At 41.0% G+C, this 18,077-nt stretch overlaps 2 protein-coding genes across 6 annotated transcripts in view; one reads left to right on the top strand and one right to left on the bottom strand.

The window, feature by feature from the left end:
- The window catches only part of lrp1ab (low density lipoprotein receptor-related protein 1Ab), an 88,577-nt gene extending 84,749 nt beyond the window's left edge, over positions 1 to 3,828 (top strand). Inside the window, exons 88-89 of the mRNA XM_040152061.1 lie at positions 442 to 586; positions 1,751 to 3,828. Coding sequence (XP_040007995.1) covers positions 442 to 586; positions 1,751 to 1,888 — 283 coding nt within the window. The 3' untranslated portion in view covers positions 1,889 to 3,828. The remainder of the gene's footprint in view (positions 1 to 441; positions 587 to 1,750) is intronic.
- The window catches only part of fmnl3 (formin-like 3), a 33,785-nt gene continuing 19,443 nt past the window's right edge, over positions 3,736 to 18,077 (bottom strand). Inside the window, exons 5-26 of one of the 5 annotated variants that reach the window (XM_040152063.1) lie at positions 17,978 to 18,061; positions 17,396 to 17,542; positions 16,427 to 16,535; positions 16,154 to 16,230; positions 15,601 to 15,694; positions 14,170 to 14,244; positions 13,947 to 14,057; positions 13,682 to 13,831; positions 12,970 to 13,071; positions 12,421 to 12,760; positions 11,763 to 11,855; positions 11,516 to 11,640; positions 10,812 to 11,014; positions 10,418 to 10,721; positions 10,253 to 10,333; positions 9,977 to 10,106; positions 9,686 to 9,846; positions 9,402 to 9,503; positions 8,517 to 8,609; positions 8,267 to 8,390; positions 7,256 to 7,377; positions 3,736 to 5,379 (exon numbers count right to left, since the gene is read on the bottom strand). In XM_040152063.1, the coding sequence (XP_040007997.1) occupies positions 7,286 to 7,377; positions 8,267 to 8,390; positions 8,517 to 8,609; positions 9,402 to 9,503; positions 9,686 to 9,846; positions 9,977 to 10,106; positions 10,253 to 10,333; positions 10,418 to 10,721; positions 10,812 to 11,014; positions 11,516 to 11,640; positions 11,763 to 11,855; positions 12,421 to 12,760; positions 12,970 to 13,071; positions 13,682 to 13,831; positions 13,947 to 14,057; positions 14,170 to 14,244; positions 15,601 to 15,694; positions 16,154 to 16,230; positions 16,427 to 16,535; positions 17,396 to 17,542; positions 17,978 to 18,061 (2,797 nt within the window). In that variant the 3' untranslated portion in view covers positions 3,736 to 5,379; positions 7,256 to 7,285. Of the gene's footprint in view, positions 5,380 to 6,692; positions 6,737 to 7,255; positions 7,378 to 8,266; positions 8,391 to 8,516; positions 8,610 to 9,401; positions 9,504 to 9,685; positions 9,847 to 9,976; positions 10,107 to 10,252; positions 10,334 to 10,417; positions 10,722 to 10,811; positions 11,015 to 11,515; positions 11,641 to 11,762; positions 11,856 to 12,420; positions 12,761 to 12,969; positions 13,072 to 13,681; positions 13,832 to 13,946; positions 14,058 to 14,169; positions 14,245 to 15,600; positions 15,695 to 16,153; positions 16,231 to 16,426; positions 16,536 to 17,395; positions 17,543 to 17,977; positions 18,062 to 18,077 lie in introns of all 5 variants that reach the window. The other 4 variants (XM_040152062.1, XM_040152066.1, XM_040152064.1 and 1 more) reach the window with 4 other exon arrangements.

Below are 18,077 nucleotides of genomic sequence, written 5' to 3'. Positions count from 1 at the left end.
CAAACAATTGAACTATTTTGTCCTTCTTGCATCTCCATACCTTCCCTTGTTTACATGTGTAGATGTTAGACGTACGCTGTGTGCTTGCATAGTAAATAAACAATTGTGCATCTATGAAGAATTTTCAAATGCTTGCAAACAGCTGAATATTTGCAATGTGAAAATCCAGCATTCTCCCTAATAGAAATGCTGCAGTATATTCTCTTGGAGGGATCAAATGGCCTTTTGACAAAAAAGTTCATTTTACAACCTTTAATATATGTTGTCTTGGTTGTGTGGATTGTGTGTAGCTGGTGCTGAGTTAGTACCTAGCTAATGTCAAGTTATCATACTAGCCATTTCTAGCCACTCTGAATTGTTTGATTTAGGGTTTTTTCCAAAAACAATCATCTTTTTTAAGATGGATGGCTATTGAGTTTGTTTATCTTTGTCTGTCTGCAGCGCCAAGGGCTTCCAGCACCACCGAATGACAAATGGAGCCATGAATGTTGAGATTGGGAACCCTGCCTATAAGATCTATGAAGGAGACCCTGACGATGACGCTGGGGAGCTCCTGGATTCAGACTTTGCTTTGGACCCAGACAAGGTACCACTCTTGTTTAAGGAGTCATTTGACCCAAATAACAAAAAAACGTATCTTCTCACTTACTTTTAGTGGCATCTAGTGATGTGATAGTTTCAGTTTTATGAGCCCAGGTTTTGTGATGTGAGTTTCTGAAACTTCTGCCACCACCCCAACACATGTGGGGAACGGAATTTTCATTCGTGCTTCAATTTCTTTGGTAGAAAAGAGTTCCAGTGAAAACTGTTTGAATATGTCCAAACTTAGGCTAGTAGCCTTGTCAGGTGCCACAAGCCAGGTTTCCATTAAAAATGTAGAGCAAATTTTAACCAAATAAAAAAAAAAAAAAAAAAAAAAAATTAAATGAATGTGCATTTCCATCCACTACCAATATGTGAATATTAGGAGCTGGTTCAATGAGATAAACAGCTTGTGGTGCTACTTCTTTAGTTAGGTGCCATTAAACTACTGCAGTAGAAGAGGGTACAGTGAGATCATGTGATTGAAAGAGCTTCAGTCAAACCTCAAGACATTTTGAAAGACAATTTAGAAAACGTGATGGAAATATGGCATTTCATATATCACCTTTTTATTTCATGTGTGGAAGGCTACAGTCTCCTCATTGGTCCACACAGATCTGACGTTTTGTCTGCTATTTTTTTCTGTCTCTGGTGGACTGGAAGTTTGAGTGATAAGTCACATACTTCATGTACATTATTTACTGTTTCAATTGAACTTTGTCACATTTTGCTTTCATCGAAACACCGCTATTTCCACCTCAGCCAAGCATAAAAACTTTTTTGTGCTATTTTTGAGGAGGTTTTTTTTTTGTAATTTTTGGCATGTCCACTTTAATTTTTTTATGCTCAAATTAAAAATGTGCGTAAAAAAAGGTGGATGGAAATGCACATACAGACTGGTCAGGGGCAGTCGATTGGTGATTGGAACCAGGGCAGGCAGGCATGCTCAAGGACATAGCAAACATGCAGGAGATGACAAACCAAATGGCAGACCCAAACTATCTGCAAGGGTTCTAGTGGCAAGAAGGAAAATGTTTTGTTTTCGTAATCTGGGTGAACTAAATCTATTTCTAAAGTACCAAATGTAGTAAGTACTCCTTTCACATTTAACGCGTCTCTGGCTTTCTCATGTCCTTTGAGTCACCATGCAATTTTCTTTGCTCCACAGCCCACCAACTTCACCAACCCAGTGTATGCCACCCTATACATGGGTGCCCACAACAGCCGCAACTCTCTGGCCAGCACAGATGAAAAGAAGGAGCTTCTCTCCCAGGGCGATGAGGACATGAGTGACCCACTAGCATAGAGCTCGGCATGGATTGAACTTGGCCAACATTGCCCTGCCCAACCCAGTGCTGAGCCAACAAGCTCTCTCATCTAATGCCTTTACCAACTAAAAAGAAAAGCAACAAAAAAAGCAAGAACACTGTATAAAATGTATAAAATGAAGGACTACTTTTTTAAGTGATTGCAGTATTATATTTTGTTCTTTGACAAAAAAAATTCTCTGGTGATGAAAAAGGAACCATTTTATAGACATTTATTCAGTTCTTCTTTTTAATTTTGCTCACCTCCTCCTCACAACTCTCCCCTCCCTCTCACGCATATAGCCACTACCTCTGTGCAAATGTAAAAGATAGAGAGATACAAATGGCCGTGGAACAATTTTAATTTTTTATTTTTGTATGAATTGTATAGGGGAAAAAAAAGAATATTGTTCCATCATAGAAAACGTTGCCAACTCTTTGTTGTTCATTAAAGAGAGGAGAAGTGTCAGTGCTCACTATGAATGCTTCCTGGATGCTGGTTCGGCTCAGTCTTTCACATTATGTGTATATGTAAGTTTGCTGCTGGAGGTCTAAAGGGAGAAATGAGAAGTTGTTTAACTGCACATTACACATGGAGGACTCTGCATTGCGGACAGTGTCTGTTCTGTTGTCTCAAAGAACTACATTCAAGTGATTGTCTTTTACCTCCTTGCACAGACTAAAGTTATTTATATATATATATATTTGCATATATATATATGTATATATATATTTGCATATATATAAACCTATTAACAAAGTGTCTTGAAAATATACCCAGGAATACAAAATTCAGTAACAAATAGTCTGTACTTTTTAACATTTTTTTTAAGTCATCGTATAATTGACATACTTTGTGTCAGAAATGAATGAGTCGGTGGCAGTGTGTGAGTGTGCTGAATGAAGATGATTGTAATAAAGTCCACATTCCAGAATGAAAAGTCTGGGATGGATATCCGTGGCCTTGGTATAGTCTACTGCAGGACACTCTGAACAGAAGCCGAATTTTTTTCTGAAACTGTTCTAGAAAATTCTTTTTGGGAGTGACGACAAGCTTCTGTGAATTTCGGGTTATCACTAAAAAACAATTTGCAACAAATAATTAGCTGAGAATGATAACATTTAGGTTTTGTTCCTTGTCTTTTGATTGTAAATGTACTTTCAGGAAAGGCCAGGGAGACCATTTGATGGTACGTACTTATGTGGGAGATTGAGTTTTTTTCTTTTTTGTATTGTATCTAATTACATGGACATGTAATTTAGGTTAATGCTCATTGTCAAGTGCATTCCCAGGAATGACACTGAAAACCTTCCTGATAAGAATTCCTTTGCTAATTCATTTGCCTTGCTGCTAATGCTAACCATCTGTCTGTCTGTCAGCCTGGTTTTTAGTTTTTAAAGTGTTGCTCTCTATCTCACCGCCTTTAACTGAGCTTCTTCTCAGCCATACCTGCCATATGACTCTGCATGGTGCTTTCACACACCCATCCTAGAGGAAATGCTCTGGCTTTACCCCTCACATGTTAACAGTATTCATAACGTTTTTGGTTGTTTGGTTTTTTTTTTTTTACATCCTGCTCTGTTAGAGTTTCACCCGACCATGTAAATTAGAACAATCATTTTTCAGTTGGAGAAATTCTTTTGGTGGCAAAAAACCCACATGGATATTTGTGGTTCTGATTGTTTTGTTATGATTCTATTTCTTTTTGATATAAGAAATTAAATGGATTTTTATAGTAGAAATGTACGGTGGCTCTGTCTGTCATTTGGAGAGAGGAAGAGGAAAAGCAAGCACTCATTATATCTTGCTTGAGTAAATCAGAAATTGATATCAGCTATCCTAAAAAGTAAAAAATAAAATAAAATAAAACATGAACATGTAGTAAGCGCTTGTTTGAAATGTTTCATCAAAGAACCAGCCTTTGCTTAAATACTCCTGTAATAACAGTCTTTGGTCTTGTAGTTACATAATTCATCTTATTTATTAAAAAGGAAGTGTCATCTTTCAGTCAATAGACAATATCATGGATCATTTCTTCTAAAAAGTATATTTCTTGATTTCAATGTACATTAATATAAATGTACACTTAAAGAATAGTGTCACAATGTAAGCCAAATTAAGTAGTGTAAAAATGTGTCGCTCCCTTTGTGCCAATGTCATATTAGAACACAGTCTAAGTCTCAACAGCTGTTTGGAGGAAACTCATCTCTTTTATAGATAGAAGTTAAAAAAAGCTTAAGACATAAGACCTCATTGAAATGGAAACGTCCTTCATCCATCACCACATCCCTTAAACAGCAGTCCATGCAGAACCTTCTTCATACATTTGTCACTTCCCAAATGTCACTTAAAGTGTGACAGAAAGTGTTGTCAAGTCATAACATTCAGTTTTTAACAGCTACTTGGACAAGGCACAAAGACATAATGACTCTCATGTCAAATGTTAGGAGCTTTAAGACATTGATGTACTAGAGAGATAAATAAAAGAGTAATCTTAAAATCATTATTCCCCTTACCTTCTAGTTGTTCTGTCACTTTAAAGCATGAAATTTCAATTTTTGCATATTATTGTCATTATTATAAGGCTAATGTTAAAGTACAAGGCAATAAAAAATACAATCTTTAACAAATGAAAGATGTAAAATAAACTAATTATGGCTGACTCATGAGAAATAACACTGTTTACACAAAAAAGGCACTTCTTATGCAAAACATGAGACATTCAAGAAAGTTTGGTTTGGCTAGCTTGTCCAAAAGAACCAGTACTGCAGAACAGATGGTCTTTCCTTCAAGATGCATGCGATTGAAATCTAAATAACCCATTGTCTGTATTAAGTCTTGATTGAATGTGATTACTTGGCTTATTGTCAGGAAACAGTCCCCAAATAACTAATATCAAACCTTCTCTGTTATTTGGAGGAAGGTTTTGCAAGTGTCTTCGAGGCAAACATCCCAGCAGCAGTGTTGGCATCTTCCTTGGGCTGCCTCCCAGTCTAAGTCCTGCTACGACTGCATAATCTGAGGAAATTAATAGTCTTGGGAATAAGATCCACATGTTGGCAGTCAATTGCTAGAGAAAGCACCATTCCTCCTGATTTGTGGTCCGCCAGTCCTCAACTCACCTCACCTGTGTGTATGTAGTCGTCCTCCGACTAGTCTAGCTCTCAATGCCAACAGAGGATGGGAAAGTCTTATGCTTGCAGTGAGGGAGGAGTAACCACTGTGCTTTTGTAATGATGCCTTTTCACTTAAAGTGGCTGTTAAGGGCCTCCATAAATAAATAAATTACCCAGCTAAAACAAGGGCTCTGTCCTGTCCTCCCTTTTCAGTCTTTGTGATCTGCAGCCTCAGGGTTGAGATGGACCATCGGTACACAGGGAGGGAGATTATAGTGGGAAGGGGAATATAAGTGATGAATAATGGTTTAGGGTCTCTTCCAACCGCTCCGGATCAACGCGTCAGCTCGCAGGAAAGGCTGGTTTCGGAGATCTGTGATTAGGCATGGAGAAAGGGGTGAGAGACAGGGGGGGACACACATGTTAGAGGACCCAGAGGTCAAACTGAGAATTTGCTTCTTTCTTACTTTAGCTTCTTTTTTCTTTTGCAGTGCTTTTAAGCCATAAATATAGCGGACATACACTCAGCTGCCAGTTCATTAGGTACACCTGATAAACTGGCGTGTTTCTATTATTTTGTCCACCCCATTTATATCAGTGAGGGTAGGCTAAATAACAGCAACACCTCTCTGTATAACAGAATGGATCAACACCTTTCTAAAACACCTGAAAAAAAACTGAACACCATATCCTTCATGAGGGTAGGATTTATTGCAGGACTGTTGCATTAGACTGCATTAGTTTTCGCTAGGGGTAATAAACTGCCAACTGAGTGTATACAGTAGTATATTTCAGTCAAACAATTATTGAAAATCTGCTATAACTGTGTATTAGAAATAAAAAATTAGCAAATAAGAGCATAAACAATGCAGACTAAACACTGAGTGACACATTCCCATAACCTTGCACTTCAGATGATAGTAGTGATATACAAAACAGTGAAATTCAAGGCTTTGGGAATATAGTTATGGCAAATTTGTAACACTAATAATGCAGCAGTACAAAAAAACATAGCCGTCATTATCACAGTTACAGTACAATGGTCAACAAGCTCTTCAGTTTGTAGAGCAAAAATCAAGATGCCACTAAAGTAAAAGAAAACTTCTAACTCTCTAACAGGTTTGGATACAGACTGTTTTCATGTATATCTGACTGAAAGTGTGTCTTTCTTTTCTTTTCTAGAGCCTGTTGACCAAATAGCTGTTCAGCACACCGCGGATGACAGTTAGCAAAGACAAAACATGGCGGACATTGTTGACAGGTGAGAGGTAAATGAACACTGGACAACATGCAACATGTAATAGGGGGGAGTGAGGATAATGATGATGATGATATAACGGTATAGTTATGCAATAAAACTGACCAATAATGTTCTGAAAATACTGCATGGGATTTGTGACTGAGTGGAAAATTAAATCACCGATTTCATGTTTTAATGGCTGTTGGGGCAAGTGATACTGAATTTCACTAACACCATAAACATACAGTAACTCACTTCTTACTTAATCGTCACTATTATTATATTATAATTTTCTGACTATTGCGTGGTAAAGCAACTCTCAGTGCTGTAAAGCATCTTTTTTGTATGCGTCCAAAGCGCTAGCTGAAGCAGCTGACATCACTGTAGCAGCACACAGGAGCTGGAAGGCCAAGCGGGCCGGGTTTCAGCCAGGCTCCCTTCCTTACCCTCTCTTAGGAGTGGGAAATACTGTCATTAATCTTCTTTTCAGCTGGAGGGGGTAGAATAAAAAGTGGTGGTTGAGGAAAGAAGAGTCACATGTTAGCCGGAAAACCAACACCAAACAAGTTAGTCTCATGGAACAAGGCATCGTTGATGAAACCAGTAAATTAGCCAAACCTCTTTATCGTTGAATTCAGCTTCATGAAAAGAATGCCCTAAAAGAAGTATGCCATAATAATGCACAGCCTTTTACAAATGTCATGCATGATGCTCTGACTTAATGATTTAATCACAGCCATGACTGATTGTACTGTGAGTGTATCAACATATTTTTCACACACAAAATATGCTGACACTCCGTACAACTTTTCTTTTTTTCCATGTAGCTCTGTGCCAGGCAAAGAGGTTTGGCTGCCTCCTATCACCAGATGCCTGATAGGAGTCTTCTAGTAGTAGAACACAATAATGGCCCAAGTTAGTTCACAGTAATTGTAGTGGTAGGGGTTGGGGGGGTGGGGGACAGGGATCATGCTGCATGCACAGTGGTCAGGAGGCATACGAGAGACACCTGGACAACCTTGGTATTAGGGGGGGAGGGCTAGCAGTTGGCGTCGTCACAGAGGTTGGCTTCACAGAAGAACCGTGAGCCGCGTTTAGCAGTGCGGGCTGTGAAGGGCACGCTCTTCAGTACTGGGGGAGGAGGGGAAGGGAGAGAAAAAATGTCACACCTGAGACACTGCCCTTCTGGAGTGGGGAGGGGGGGCAATGGACCACCTTCATATTTCATTAAGGAGACTGTAATGAATCTGAGTAAAGTGGAGCTGTGCTGTTTGTAGCACGGATCTATGGAAGCAAACCTTGTAAAAGCCTCAGGTGGTTTTTAATAGTATTAGGACACACTGAGTGTGTGTCTTGGAAAAGCATCAGCTGCATAATAAGCTGTTACAGCTCTGACAGTAGTGGCATAGAAGCATTATTAAAATGACTAAAAATGACATTGATGCAAAATTTATATTATTTACATTTTAAGCACTGATCTCTGATCGTTTCCTGAGGCTGTAGATACTGCCTTTTTTTCTCCCATAAAGCCCCTATTTGTAGGATTTTAAAATGTCTGTCTTTGGCAACTCCCGGTGGTAGATTCAAGGACACTTGGATAGTCTCCAATCAGTTTTCACTGGGACTGTCTTATTTTTCTAGAAAAAAAAAGTCAAAAAAACTATAATAAATAAGAAGTCTACACATAGTGGCCTCTAAAGAAGGATCCTGTAATTAAAGATCCTATATACTGAATTTCATGTACACTTGGAATCAAACTGCCTGTCTGATTATCAACATATTGAGGCTCAACAGCTTTAGTGTTGTTCATTTCAGAACTAACGAGACAGCACGTCACGGAATAACTAGCGACTACTGGGCTGCTATGTGTTGTGCTCCAGATGTGCTTGTGTCTGGACCACATAGCACAAGGTGCAATTCAACGGAGCTGAGCAGTGAATGACCACAGTCATCCTCGGCCTAGGACGACCGGGGCTGCTGGCCCCCACATGGGGTCTATTTAGGGTGCTGTCTGGCCCACCTGTGATGATGTCCTCAATAGTGCCATCCTTGCCCTCGTACACGGGCCGGTGGTCTTTGGCTTGCCGCCTGCGCAGTTCTGCAATCAGCTCCTGCTGCTGCTGCCTCTTCTTTTGGGCCTGGACCTGAACCAGCGGAGAGGATATTTGTGCTGTTCACTGTGCTTTTTGGCACACCGCAAAGCTTTATTTAGCACTGAGTAAACATCTGATAGCTTTCATTCAGCTTAGTCACATGCACTTGGACTGTACCTTAGGTTCATGCTGTTTAGCCTCCTGAGCCAATAACTTTTCTCTCATTGCTTCCTCCTGCTTCTTCCTTTTTTCGTTTTCTTCCACCGCATCCTGTTGAGAAGAGAAAAAAGTGACCAGTCTGTGACAAGAAACTTGTGTGGAGTTGAGAAAACAGGTCAAAAGTTTAACATAAACGGGGAGCACACATTTTGATGAACATAGCCAATTATTGCAAATGTATCATTATTGGCCAACTAACTTAGCTTAGCATAAAGACTGTAAACAGCGTGAAACAGCTAGCCTGGCTCTGTCGAATGTTAACAAAAACACCTAGCAGCATCTCTGGCTAGTTATGCTAAGCTAAACAAATCGTGTGCTGACTGTAGCTTCATATTAAGTGCACAGACACAGTGGTAGTGATCTTCTCATCTAACTCTCGGCAAGACTGTGAATTAGCATATTTGCCAAATTTCTAACTACTCATTTAAGGTGCATATAAACACTCTGACAGACACACACACACACACACAAATCCTTGTGCTGCACATTTCCTTGAGCAGATCCCATAAATCCAGGCTGAGAACAATCTCAGGAAATGTGCTGTGTGGTGGGGCAGGGCGAGGCTGTCCAGGGGTAAAAAGGGAGGAGGGAAAGAGGGGAGGAGGGGGGAGAACCAGTCTAAACACCACAGCTGCAGCTTTAGAGTCAGACCCAGCTGGCCTTTCCTGTTATTTGGCCTCGGATTATACGCCACGTCCTGTGGCACAGAGGCAGCCAAAGCTCTGCTCTACTCTGCTCAAAGTGAAACACACCAGGGAACTTCCCAACTGACCAGCAGAGAAAGCTGCACCTTATCAGTGCAGATGTGAGGATTTAGATGCTGCTTGTGCTCGGTGTCCTCACCTTGTAGGCCTTGATAAAGCGCACAAACACAGGGAAGAACACTGAGGGCGGAGTTGTCTTGGCACTCTCTCCGAAGTAGTTCACCACATTGTTGAAGGCTTCCTAGAATTGGGAAGGAGGACAGTGCCAGAGTGGGAGCAGTGTTTGTAAACACTGTTGAGTTAAGAGTCATGATTTTTTGTGTGTTAGCGGGGAGTGAGATGCATGTGGGACAGAAGCTTTGCTATTTTCAGTTTTTCCAATGGACACTTTGAGGTTTAGGAGGTGAGGACAGTGTTGGATACCTCTGCTGTCTTCGCGTCTTTCTGCAGCTTGTCTAGCTGTGCATCACTGGCCTGGACAAAGCCTTTCAGGACAGAATGGTCATGGAGACTGCACTCTCTCCGGATTAAGTCCATGCCTTTACCCAGTTCTCGAACATCCAGCAGCACATTTTCCAGAGATACTTTACACACAGTCAATAGAGAATATTTCTTATTTACAGACTTTTATAAAGAAATGGTCTGATTTAAGTGAAAATACCTGACATTTCTATAACTTAAAGAATAAGAGTAGAATGTTTGGTGCAAACTCACCTGCTGCAGCTTTATCCACAAAGTGCAGTTCATTATAGAAGTTTGCCAGTTCAGAGTATTTCTCTTTCACAATGAGAGCTATGTAGTGGAGCAATGTCATTTTTCTGTCTGTAGACTTAGTGTCCAGCAGCTGTGTAACAAAAGAAATGAAAGGCACTGGCAATATCAGCAAAAGCCATGCATCAATAAACTATGCGGAATATTTTTGTGTTGATTGTCATGGCAATAAACTGAGTACTCGAGCAAGATCTCCAAATTCTGCTATATATTACTCACCAGGTCAAGACTTTGTAATTTGAAGCCATAAACACAGCCCCGCTTGCTGCTATTCATGTAGTTCCCCAAGGCTAAGATGATCTACAAGTAAACCAGAAGAATGAATGAAAATGCAACACAATTGCTGCTGATTTAAAAATACCAGACAAAATTAACAATTCTTACCTCGAGCATTCTCTTCAACTTTGGTGAGGATTTGACTGAGCCAGAAGCAGCGATGATTGCATTGAGCTGGGGTGTGAGCATGTTGACATTGTCAGCAAAGTTACCGACAAAGGTGATAATGTTCATTCTCTGTGTGAGCCTCTCAATCTTGCTGAATAACAACATGAAACGATCTTCCTCCGCTAGCTGGTCCAGTGGACGCCGCTCACGCTCGTACTGGCGCAGCACCTTGACCTCCGCCTCCGTGGGCAGGAAACGCATCAGGCACTCCACAAAGTCCACAGGTAAGGCCTTGAGGTCAAACCTGAACAAACATAGCATATATTTGTAACTAGCTCTATCTTGTCTATGGTATGGTTCAAACAAGTATTTTAAGCTCATGACAACTGCATACTTCTCTATTGCTTTGCAGATCTCTTCTGTGGTCTTGTTAGCCTTTCGCAGTGTGATGGCTAAGTTCTTGGAGCGATTGGCGTCCAGGAGGGTGACTTTGTTTACCGCCTTCTGGGCTACTTTGCTCTTTGTGCATGCAAGATCCACAACTGGACCCTGGGCTCTGGTCTTGAAGAGCTCCTCAAACCTCTCCAGATCAAGCTCCTGCAGATGAGTGACAATTTACTTACTTGTTCTGAACTTATATTTTAAAGGCCCTGAAAACATATTTTTAGCTTGTTGCTAGCAGAGATGGGCTTCAACATCAATTTTGACCAAGTTGAAACAGTTTTGATGATTTCACATGACAGATTTCTGTATTTTTTTTCCCTCTTTGCTTTTCTCAATGATTTGAATTTGGCGGGGCTCAGTTGGAAAAAGTCACATATTTCCATGCACCAATCAGGATTTAGCAACATCTGAATCAAAATGTGTTGACAGCTGCTGGGTTGTTTCTTATGTTGCCAGCACTGTCAGTCAAATCTGATCAAATCACATCCACTATTAAATAACACATAAGAATTTTTTTTTCTTTCAAAACTTTAACTTTGATTGTTGTCAATTGAGTCATGAATATTTAATGTTATAAAGATTTGAAACCAAGTTTTCAGGGAATTAAAAGACATCAGAGCTAACTATGAAGGGAGTTTCATCTGCTTGATTTACCTCTAGCACACGTTCATCATCAATTTCGTTGAAGACTGTGCCATTGATCTGATTGGGCTTCAAGGCCGTCCAGTTAAACACAGGCAGGCGGAACTTAGTCTTGATGGGCTTCTTGATTCTGATAGCTGTAAAATATATACAGTAAATGTATTCACTTTTGCTCTACTACCTGCAGTAGAAGAGAAAATAGAGATGCTCAAGCTTTAAAATGCATAACAAAAATATGTCTCTTTGTGTCGGCTCTCACCTGACAGACCCACACTCAGGATGACTGAGGGGGAAGCTTCTGGCAGTGGTGGAGCGAGAGGAGGTGGTGGTGGTGGCACTGGTGCACTTTGGCCTGTAAATAATGTAGAAGACAGTATTAAAAAATGTTTTAATGGAGCACCAGAAGAAAGGAGTTTTAAGATTTTATATATGTATTTATATTTTTGTCGTCATTTTATCAGTCTTACATTATTTTGATCCTATCCGTTTTGTCATCCTTTATTATTCTCTTCATATTTGATCTATTTCATGTGTTCTGTGTTATATGTTTTGTAACCTCTATGTGTAATTTTCTATGTGTTTTGTGCTATCTTGGGTCAACAGCCCTGTAAAAGAGATTTTCAATGTTAGTGAAGCCCTTTCCCCGTTAAATTAAGTTATTACATAGAGCTGAAAACTGCTGTAGGTGACAGAGATAATCTGCCTGCACACACGCACACAAGGAAAACAAGCCTTGTGTTTCCCTTTCCTGTCTAGGGTGGAAGAACACTGCTGTGACCCATCACCTGGCTTGGCACGAATTAACAAAAAAGGAGGAAGTGAGTATAGACTCTCCGCTGAGAGCCTATAGTCAAATTAAGTCAACTTTCACATGTATCTGTGACCAGATGTAATCACTGTGAGTCACGGTCTATCACCTGAGGCAGAAGGCAGGGGTGGGGGAGGCGGTGGAGCTTGACTAGCTGGTGGTAAACTGGTATCTGGTCCTCCTGGTTCTGTTAATCCTGCTGTTGAACCCAGAGACAGCTGCCCAATGTCACCCAGAGGGATCCCGAGGCCACCACTCCCAACACTACCCACACCAAGTGGCTCGATTGCAATGTCTCCATCAGGCTTCTTGTGCAAACGGATGGTGCCTTGCTGTTCGAGCTCCAGTAGCCTCCTCTCGATGTTGAAGTGCCTCTGGAAGGCGGCATCCTTCTCCTTGATCATCCTCCTCAGGGTGGTGACCTGGGTGTTGGTCGACTCATACGTCTCCTGAGCAGTCACCAGAGGGGGATAAAGAGCACAATACAATGACTTTACAAGCCAAAGAAACATCCTGTTTCCTGCTGACCTGATTTGCTATCACAGCAATTTAGCTACAAGCATCTGAAACTGATATTTGGTAGAACACAAAGAGTAACTGAAGCCTTTCTAAACAAAGGCTTGCAAGCAATAATACATCATTACGACTGCCAGCTTACCCGTATTGCGCACAGGTCCTTATCTTTCTGAAGGAGCAGCTTCTCCAGATCAGCTACTTTCATCATTGTTTCATTCTCAACCTCCAGCAGCTTCTCCGTCACCTGGGAAAGAAGACAGAGAGAGCAACAGAGAGATGAGAGGAGGGGAATTCAAGAATCGATCCACAGCACGGGCATCTTTCCCAGTTCCACTCCCTCCCACTCGCTCCCAATATACACTGTGCAGCATCAATAAGAAATAAAATATATCCAGCAGCATGACGCAGCAAGAGCATGACGTAGCTTTCACTTTTGATTTTGACCAGATTACACATGTTGTATAGGAATTCACAGGGAATCTTCACCCTCATCCTCCCCCATCATTCATGACCCCTGAGAGCAGAGTTTGTTATGAAATTCCTCCGTGATGTCAGGGCTGCCTACGACCTTTCCATGTGAAGAAGGTCTTTGCAAAGCAGCGTGGGATACAAAGGCAACTGCCCAGAAAGAATGAGCCAACACTAGAACAATATTAAGATTGTTTAACGCACAGTATTTGCGTTGTTCTCCACCCCATCATTATCCTGAACCACTTGTGAAATGCAAACACTGAGTAGATTTCTAATTACCACGTAGAAACAGCCAAGTTAAGTACATAGCTGGCGAACCACAACAATCTCATTAATGGACCGAGAGAGCAGTGTTGGTGGTCCGGACTGGGTGGTGCACTTACATGGGACAGGTGCTCCTCCAGTTCCTCCACCTTCTCCAGTGCTGCATTCTTGGTCTCTGCATCTTCCAGCAGACCACCCACGTCAAACACGTTATCCAGGTAGGCCTGGATCTGCACCGACAGCTTGTCACTCTCCGTATGTTTACATTTCTGACATCCGGAGAGAGTGAATCACAATGAATGATATTGTACACACGCTGTACTGTTCAAATAATCTCCAAATGAGGGTACTTTGCCCATTTTGACCATGATATTGTCTCCTTACCTCCAGGTAGTCATCCAGTCCCAGCTTGGTAAATTCATACTGCAGATGGACCCTGAAGTTCATGTCCTCAACTGAGTGGACCACGATATTGATGAACTGCATGCAAGCAACCTGGACCGGAGACAGACAGATTTAGATCCAAATGTATTTATTTCCATGGATAAATGAACACACATTCACACCAAAAAGAATACATCTACGTCTAACACAAAGTTTGGCTTACCATGAAATCGATGTTTCCCTCCTCACTGCGGAAATAATCCATCAGCCTCTCAAAGCGATGCTTCTCCTTACACACCTAAAATGCAAAAGATGCAGCGATACAAAGGTTTTTCTTTTAATCCATGCTGATCGTTTACAAGAGTATAAAAAAAGAATTAAGAAATGATATTATAATTTGAGATGAAATGTGGGAAGAAGCAGGCATAGAATAGCAAAAAGCTCACAATGGAGAGGAACTGGGTGGAATGTCAAAATTTGATATTTTAATCTCCTCATTTTATGTCAAAATATACTTAATAATCTATTTTAAATTGGAGGGGTTGTGGTATAGTAGCAGACTTTCCCCATATATTTTTGGACTTCCCAAAACAAACAGTATTGGCAAATTGTTAAAAAAGAGATTACATTGATTTTGGGTAATTTGAAAAAATGGGCACCACTTATGCCTATGGACTATGCCAGAACTCCTATATGTGGTTTCTACCGTATTATATTATTTCATGTGACTAATCATAACTTAATGTAGTATTTTGTCATGATTAAACACATTCCAGGATCAAACATAATCTATCCCACGATCTTAGCTGCATGTAAACATAGGACAGCCTACTTTATTGGAAACAACAAGCTCTTTTTATTATCATAATTCATGGGACGGGAAGCCAGCAAAAGATAAAGTCACTGGACAGATTTTTTTAGCCCAATTCCTACACAAAAATAAGAACTGGAAAAGACAGGAAAACAAACACTGTTTTCTCAGTTCTTCTCATTTTTTAGGACTGCAAGAAAAAATTCTGATAATAACTAGACACATTAGTAGTTGTGGACCTAATCTTTGATTACTGGTACAGCTGTGCTTTAATACCACAAATGGCTTTCTTGTGAGATTTCAAAGATCTATCACCTCGTATTAATGTATAATCTTAAAAAATACCACCACAGAAATACCATCTTGTTTTGACTGGTGGGTAGAATAGCTCTTGTGTCTCTCTGGGGCTTTAGACAGCGAGGTAATTGTCTTGTTCCGGTGTTTAGATGACTGTGCAGACAGAAACCGAGAGGCTAAGCAAACCTTTGTGGTCCACTGGCTCCCATCAGGGAGTTGATCCTTATCATTGTTCAAGGTTGGCTCACATCTGGTGTCGTAATGAGACTAATAACCTCAGACAGGCCCACTGTAGGGCTTTGCTTACGCCCTCGGTAGACATGAAAACTCCCAGAGCTCCTCAACTTTCATCCCTCTACACTGGCCCTTTATGCCTTTATGCACACCAGTGATGTGGGAAATGATGGTGATGATTTAATTATTGTAAGTTAGATGTTTTTTAACACTCAATCCCCACAGGTTTTGCAATGTATTGCCGCTGAATTGTAAATGGTACAACTTTAGATGATAATGGGTCATATTTCAGTTAAAAGTTGCTTTGGGCACCTCTTTGAAGTTGTCAAATGCTGAAAGGATGATCTCATGACCTCCTCGGACTAGGCAGACGGCAGCCAGCAGCTCAAGGACTAAAGCTTTCGTCCTACAAGTACAGGAGACATTCATCAGGAAAACATACCTGCATAAATTTCAAGTGCAAAAACTAAATCTCAAATTAATAGTGGAAAAGCAAAATTTCTGTACCATTTAAACCACCAGAATGTATGTCAATGCATGCAATCCTCAAAACTAGTACAAATACATGAATGTACAGGGGCTGAAATAAATAATCCATACTCAAACCTGAAGCAAGGGCAGGTCTTTATAGCTTTTTAAGTGTTTACCCTCCTAGACTTCATTATGGAGTGATCAGCCCCAGTGGTTTACCACTAATCTCCCTTTAGTAAACATTCCTTTAACAGCCTGTATATGCACCTCTAAGCCCAGACTTCAGAAAGAAGCCGAGCCCTCTGGAGAAAGGGAAGCATATCATATGAACTGGCTGCAGGGTTTCCCCTATTGTTTGACCCAGTCCTACAGAGACAGGGGCCTCAGTTCTTACCGTGAACTCTTATTGTTCAAGCTGAGAGCAATTTCATTGACTGCGTGTGCGTGAGACATGACCATATTGAAGCCATACTGCATGAAGAAGACACACAGATAGAGACAGAGCAGGATGTGGTTAGAAAAACCTGAGTATATATAGAGCACTTGACTGCACAGGAAACACATAATCTTCATGTTTATAACAATGGGACATTATCTACTGTATGTCAGATTGTGTGTGAGCCTCTATATTACTATTCCCTTCAAATGGAGTGTTGGTGTTTGTTACCTGGTAGTTCATGATCGCTCTCAAGCACATGATGCACACATGCACATCATCTTTTTGGCTCACGAGGCGGGAGTTTTTGATGGTTTTGCTGTTTGAGACTGTGCCATAGCTGCAACAGATGATAGAAGTCAATATCTGGTAGAGATTCAGTAATCAAACTCAGTTTCTTACTTTTAATTTATTAATCATAGCTTGTTTCATTTATTTCTGAAGTTTATCTGCTATTCATATGACTCTTGCTTTAAGTATGTCACATAGAGAGAAACAGAGAGAGAAAATAACAGAGAACAAGGTCTGTGAGAAAAAATTATTATGGCTTCCAAGGTTACAGATGCATTATGGGAGCCTGGTCTCCTTGCTGCTGTCAACAGACAGTGGTCCATGCGCACAGACTGCTATTATGGAACTGTATTGTACAGTAATCATGCTGGTTTATGAATTGATTTTACAATGTCTCATGATCCAGGATTTTTGAATCATATACAACATTTTATAAAAGAATAGTTATACTAATACAGATTCAGTGTCAATTTACTTTTCAATGTTATAAATCCTCAGAGCTATTCTTGTGGACTATTTCTTTCTGTACACCCTAATAATGCTTAATTTCATCGAATGTCTCTTTGTCTCCTGTCTGTATGTAGCTCTGTGATGAAGAAGAGAATCACAACTGTCCAACATGTGCTGCTGCTAACAGCTGGCTCTCATCTCAAGACAGCGCAGACACACATCTGGACAGATGAGGGAGGATGATGAACAAAATGAGACACATAGTGCAAAAGGTCAGAGACTTCCAGTTTCTATCTGAAAGTCTCCAGACTATCTGGAAGTCAGACTTCCAGATAGCACCAAGATAGCACCAAGACAACTGGTTTGCATGCAAATACATGTTTACAGCATTCAAGGTTAGCACAGCGAGGCAACAGTAGGGGTAGGTAATAGCAGGGAAGCTAGCTTAGCAATACATACCGGAGGACAGACTGGCGGGCAGAGCGCACCAGTGTGTTGCAGAAGGGTTGGGTGCTTGAATGGTGCAGATCCTCAATAGACCTGCTCCAAGATTTAGCCTTGTCCAGGAAGCCCTCCTCCCCATTCTCCAGCCCCTCAAAATCCAACCTGGGCCACATATACAGACAGACAGACAAGCCAACACAGAGGCACAGGGGTGTAGATGAGAGGCACGGGGGAGGTTAGGTTAGCGAGGCAGCCTGGTAGAGAGCCAGGGGTTATCACAAGAACTGTCATCAAGCTGCATGATAAAGCTCAGCACAGAGATTCTGACCTACTCAGGCAAGGTATAGCTCAAGACTACACCACATAGCATCTGTCCAGAAACACATTCAGTTTGCCAAGTATGCAAATAGGCATACAAACAAATCCAAAGAATGCAATGTGCCAAGAGCACATTTTAGATGCACAAGCAGTTTACTACAGGCTCTACAGGACACAACGTGTTAACTCAGCAGCTGGATTCACTGCCCAACCCAGTTCCTTAGTCAGGAGGTGTGTGTGTGTGTGTGTATGAAGTGTACTTTGTGCAAAAGTACTCACATGACAGCACACTGGGCAAAGGAGAGGTACTCCACCAGGACGTCAAGACCTCTATTCTCATCATTGAGGAACTCCCTGACCCACCTGTGACGCATGAGAA

This window comes from Xiphias gladius, chromosome 18 (assembly GCF_016859285.1).
Source record: "Xiphias gladius isolate SHS-SW01 ecotype Sanya breed wild chromosome 18, ASM1685928v1, whole genome shotgun sequence".
Lineage (NCBI taxonomy): Eukaryota > Metazoa > Chordata > Actinopteri > Istiophoriformes > Xiphiidae > Xiphias > Xiphias gladius.
The sequence above is the reverse complement of the archived record's forward strand: the minus strand, read 5'-3'. Positions and strand labels throughout refer to the sequence as shown.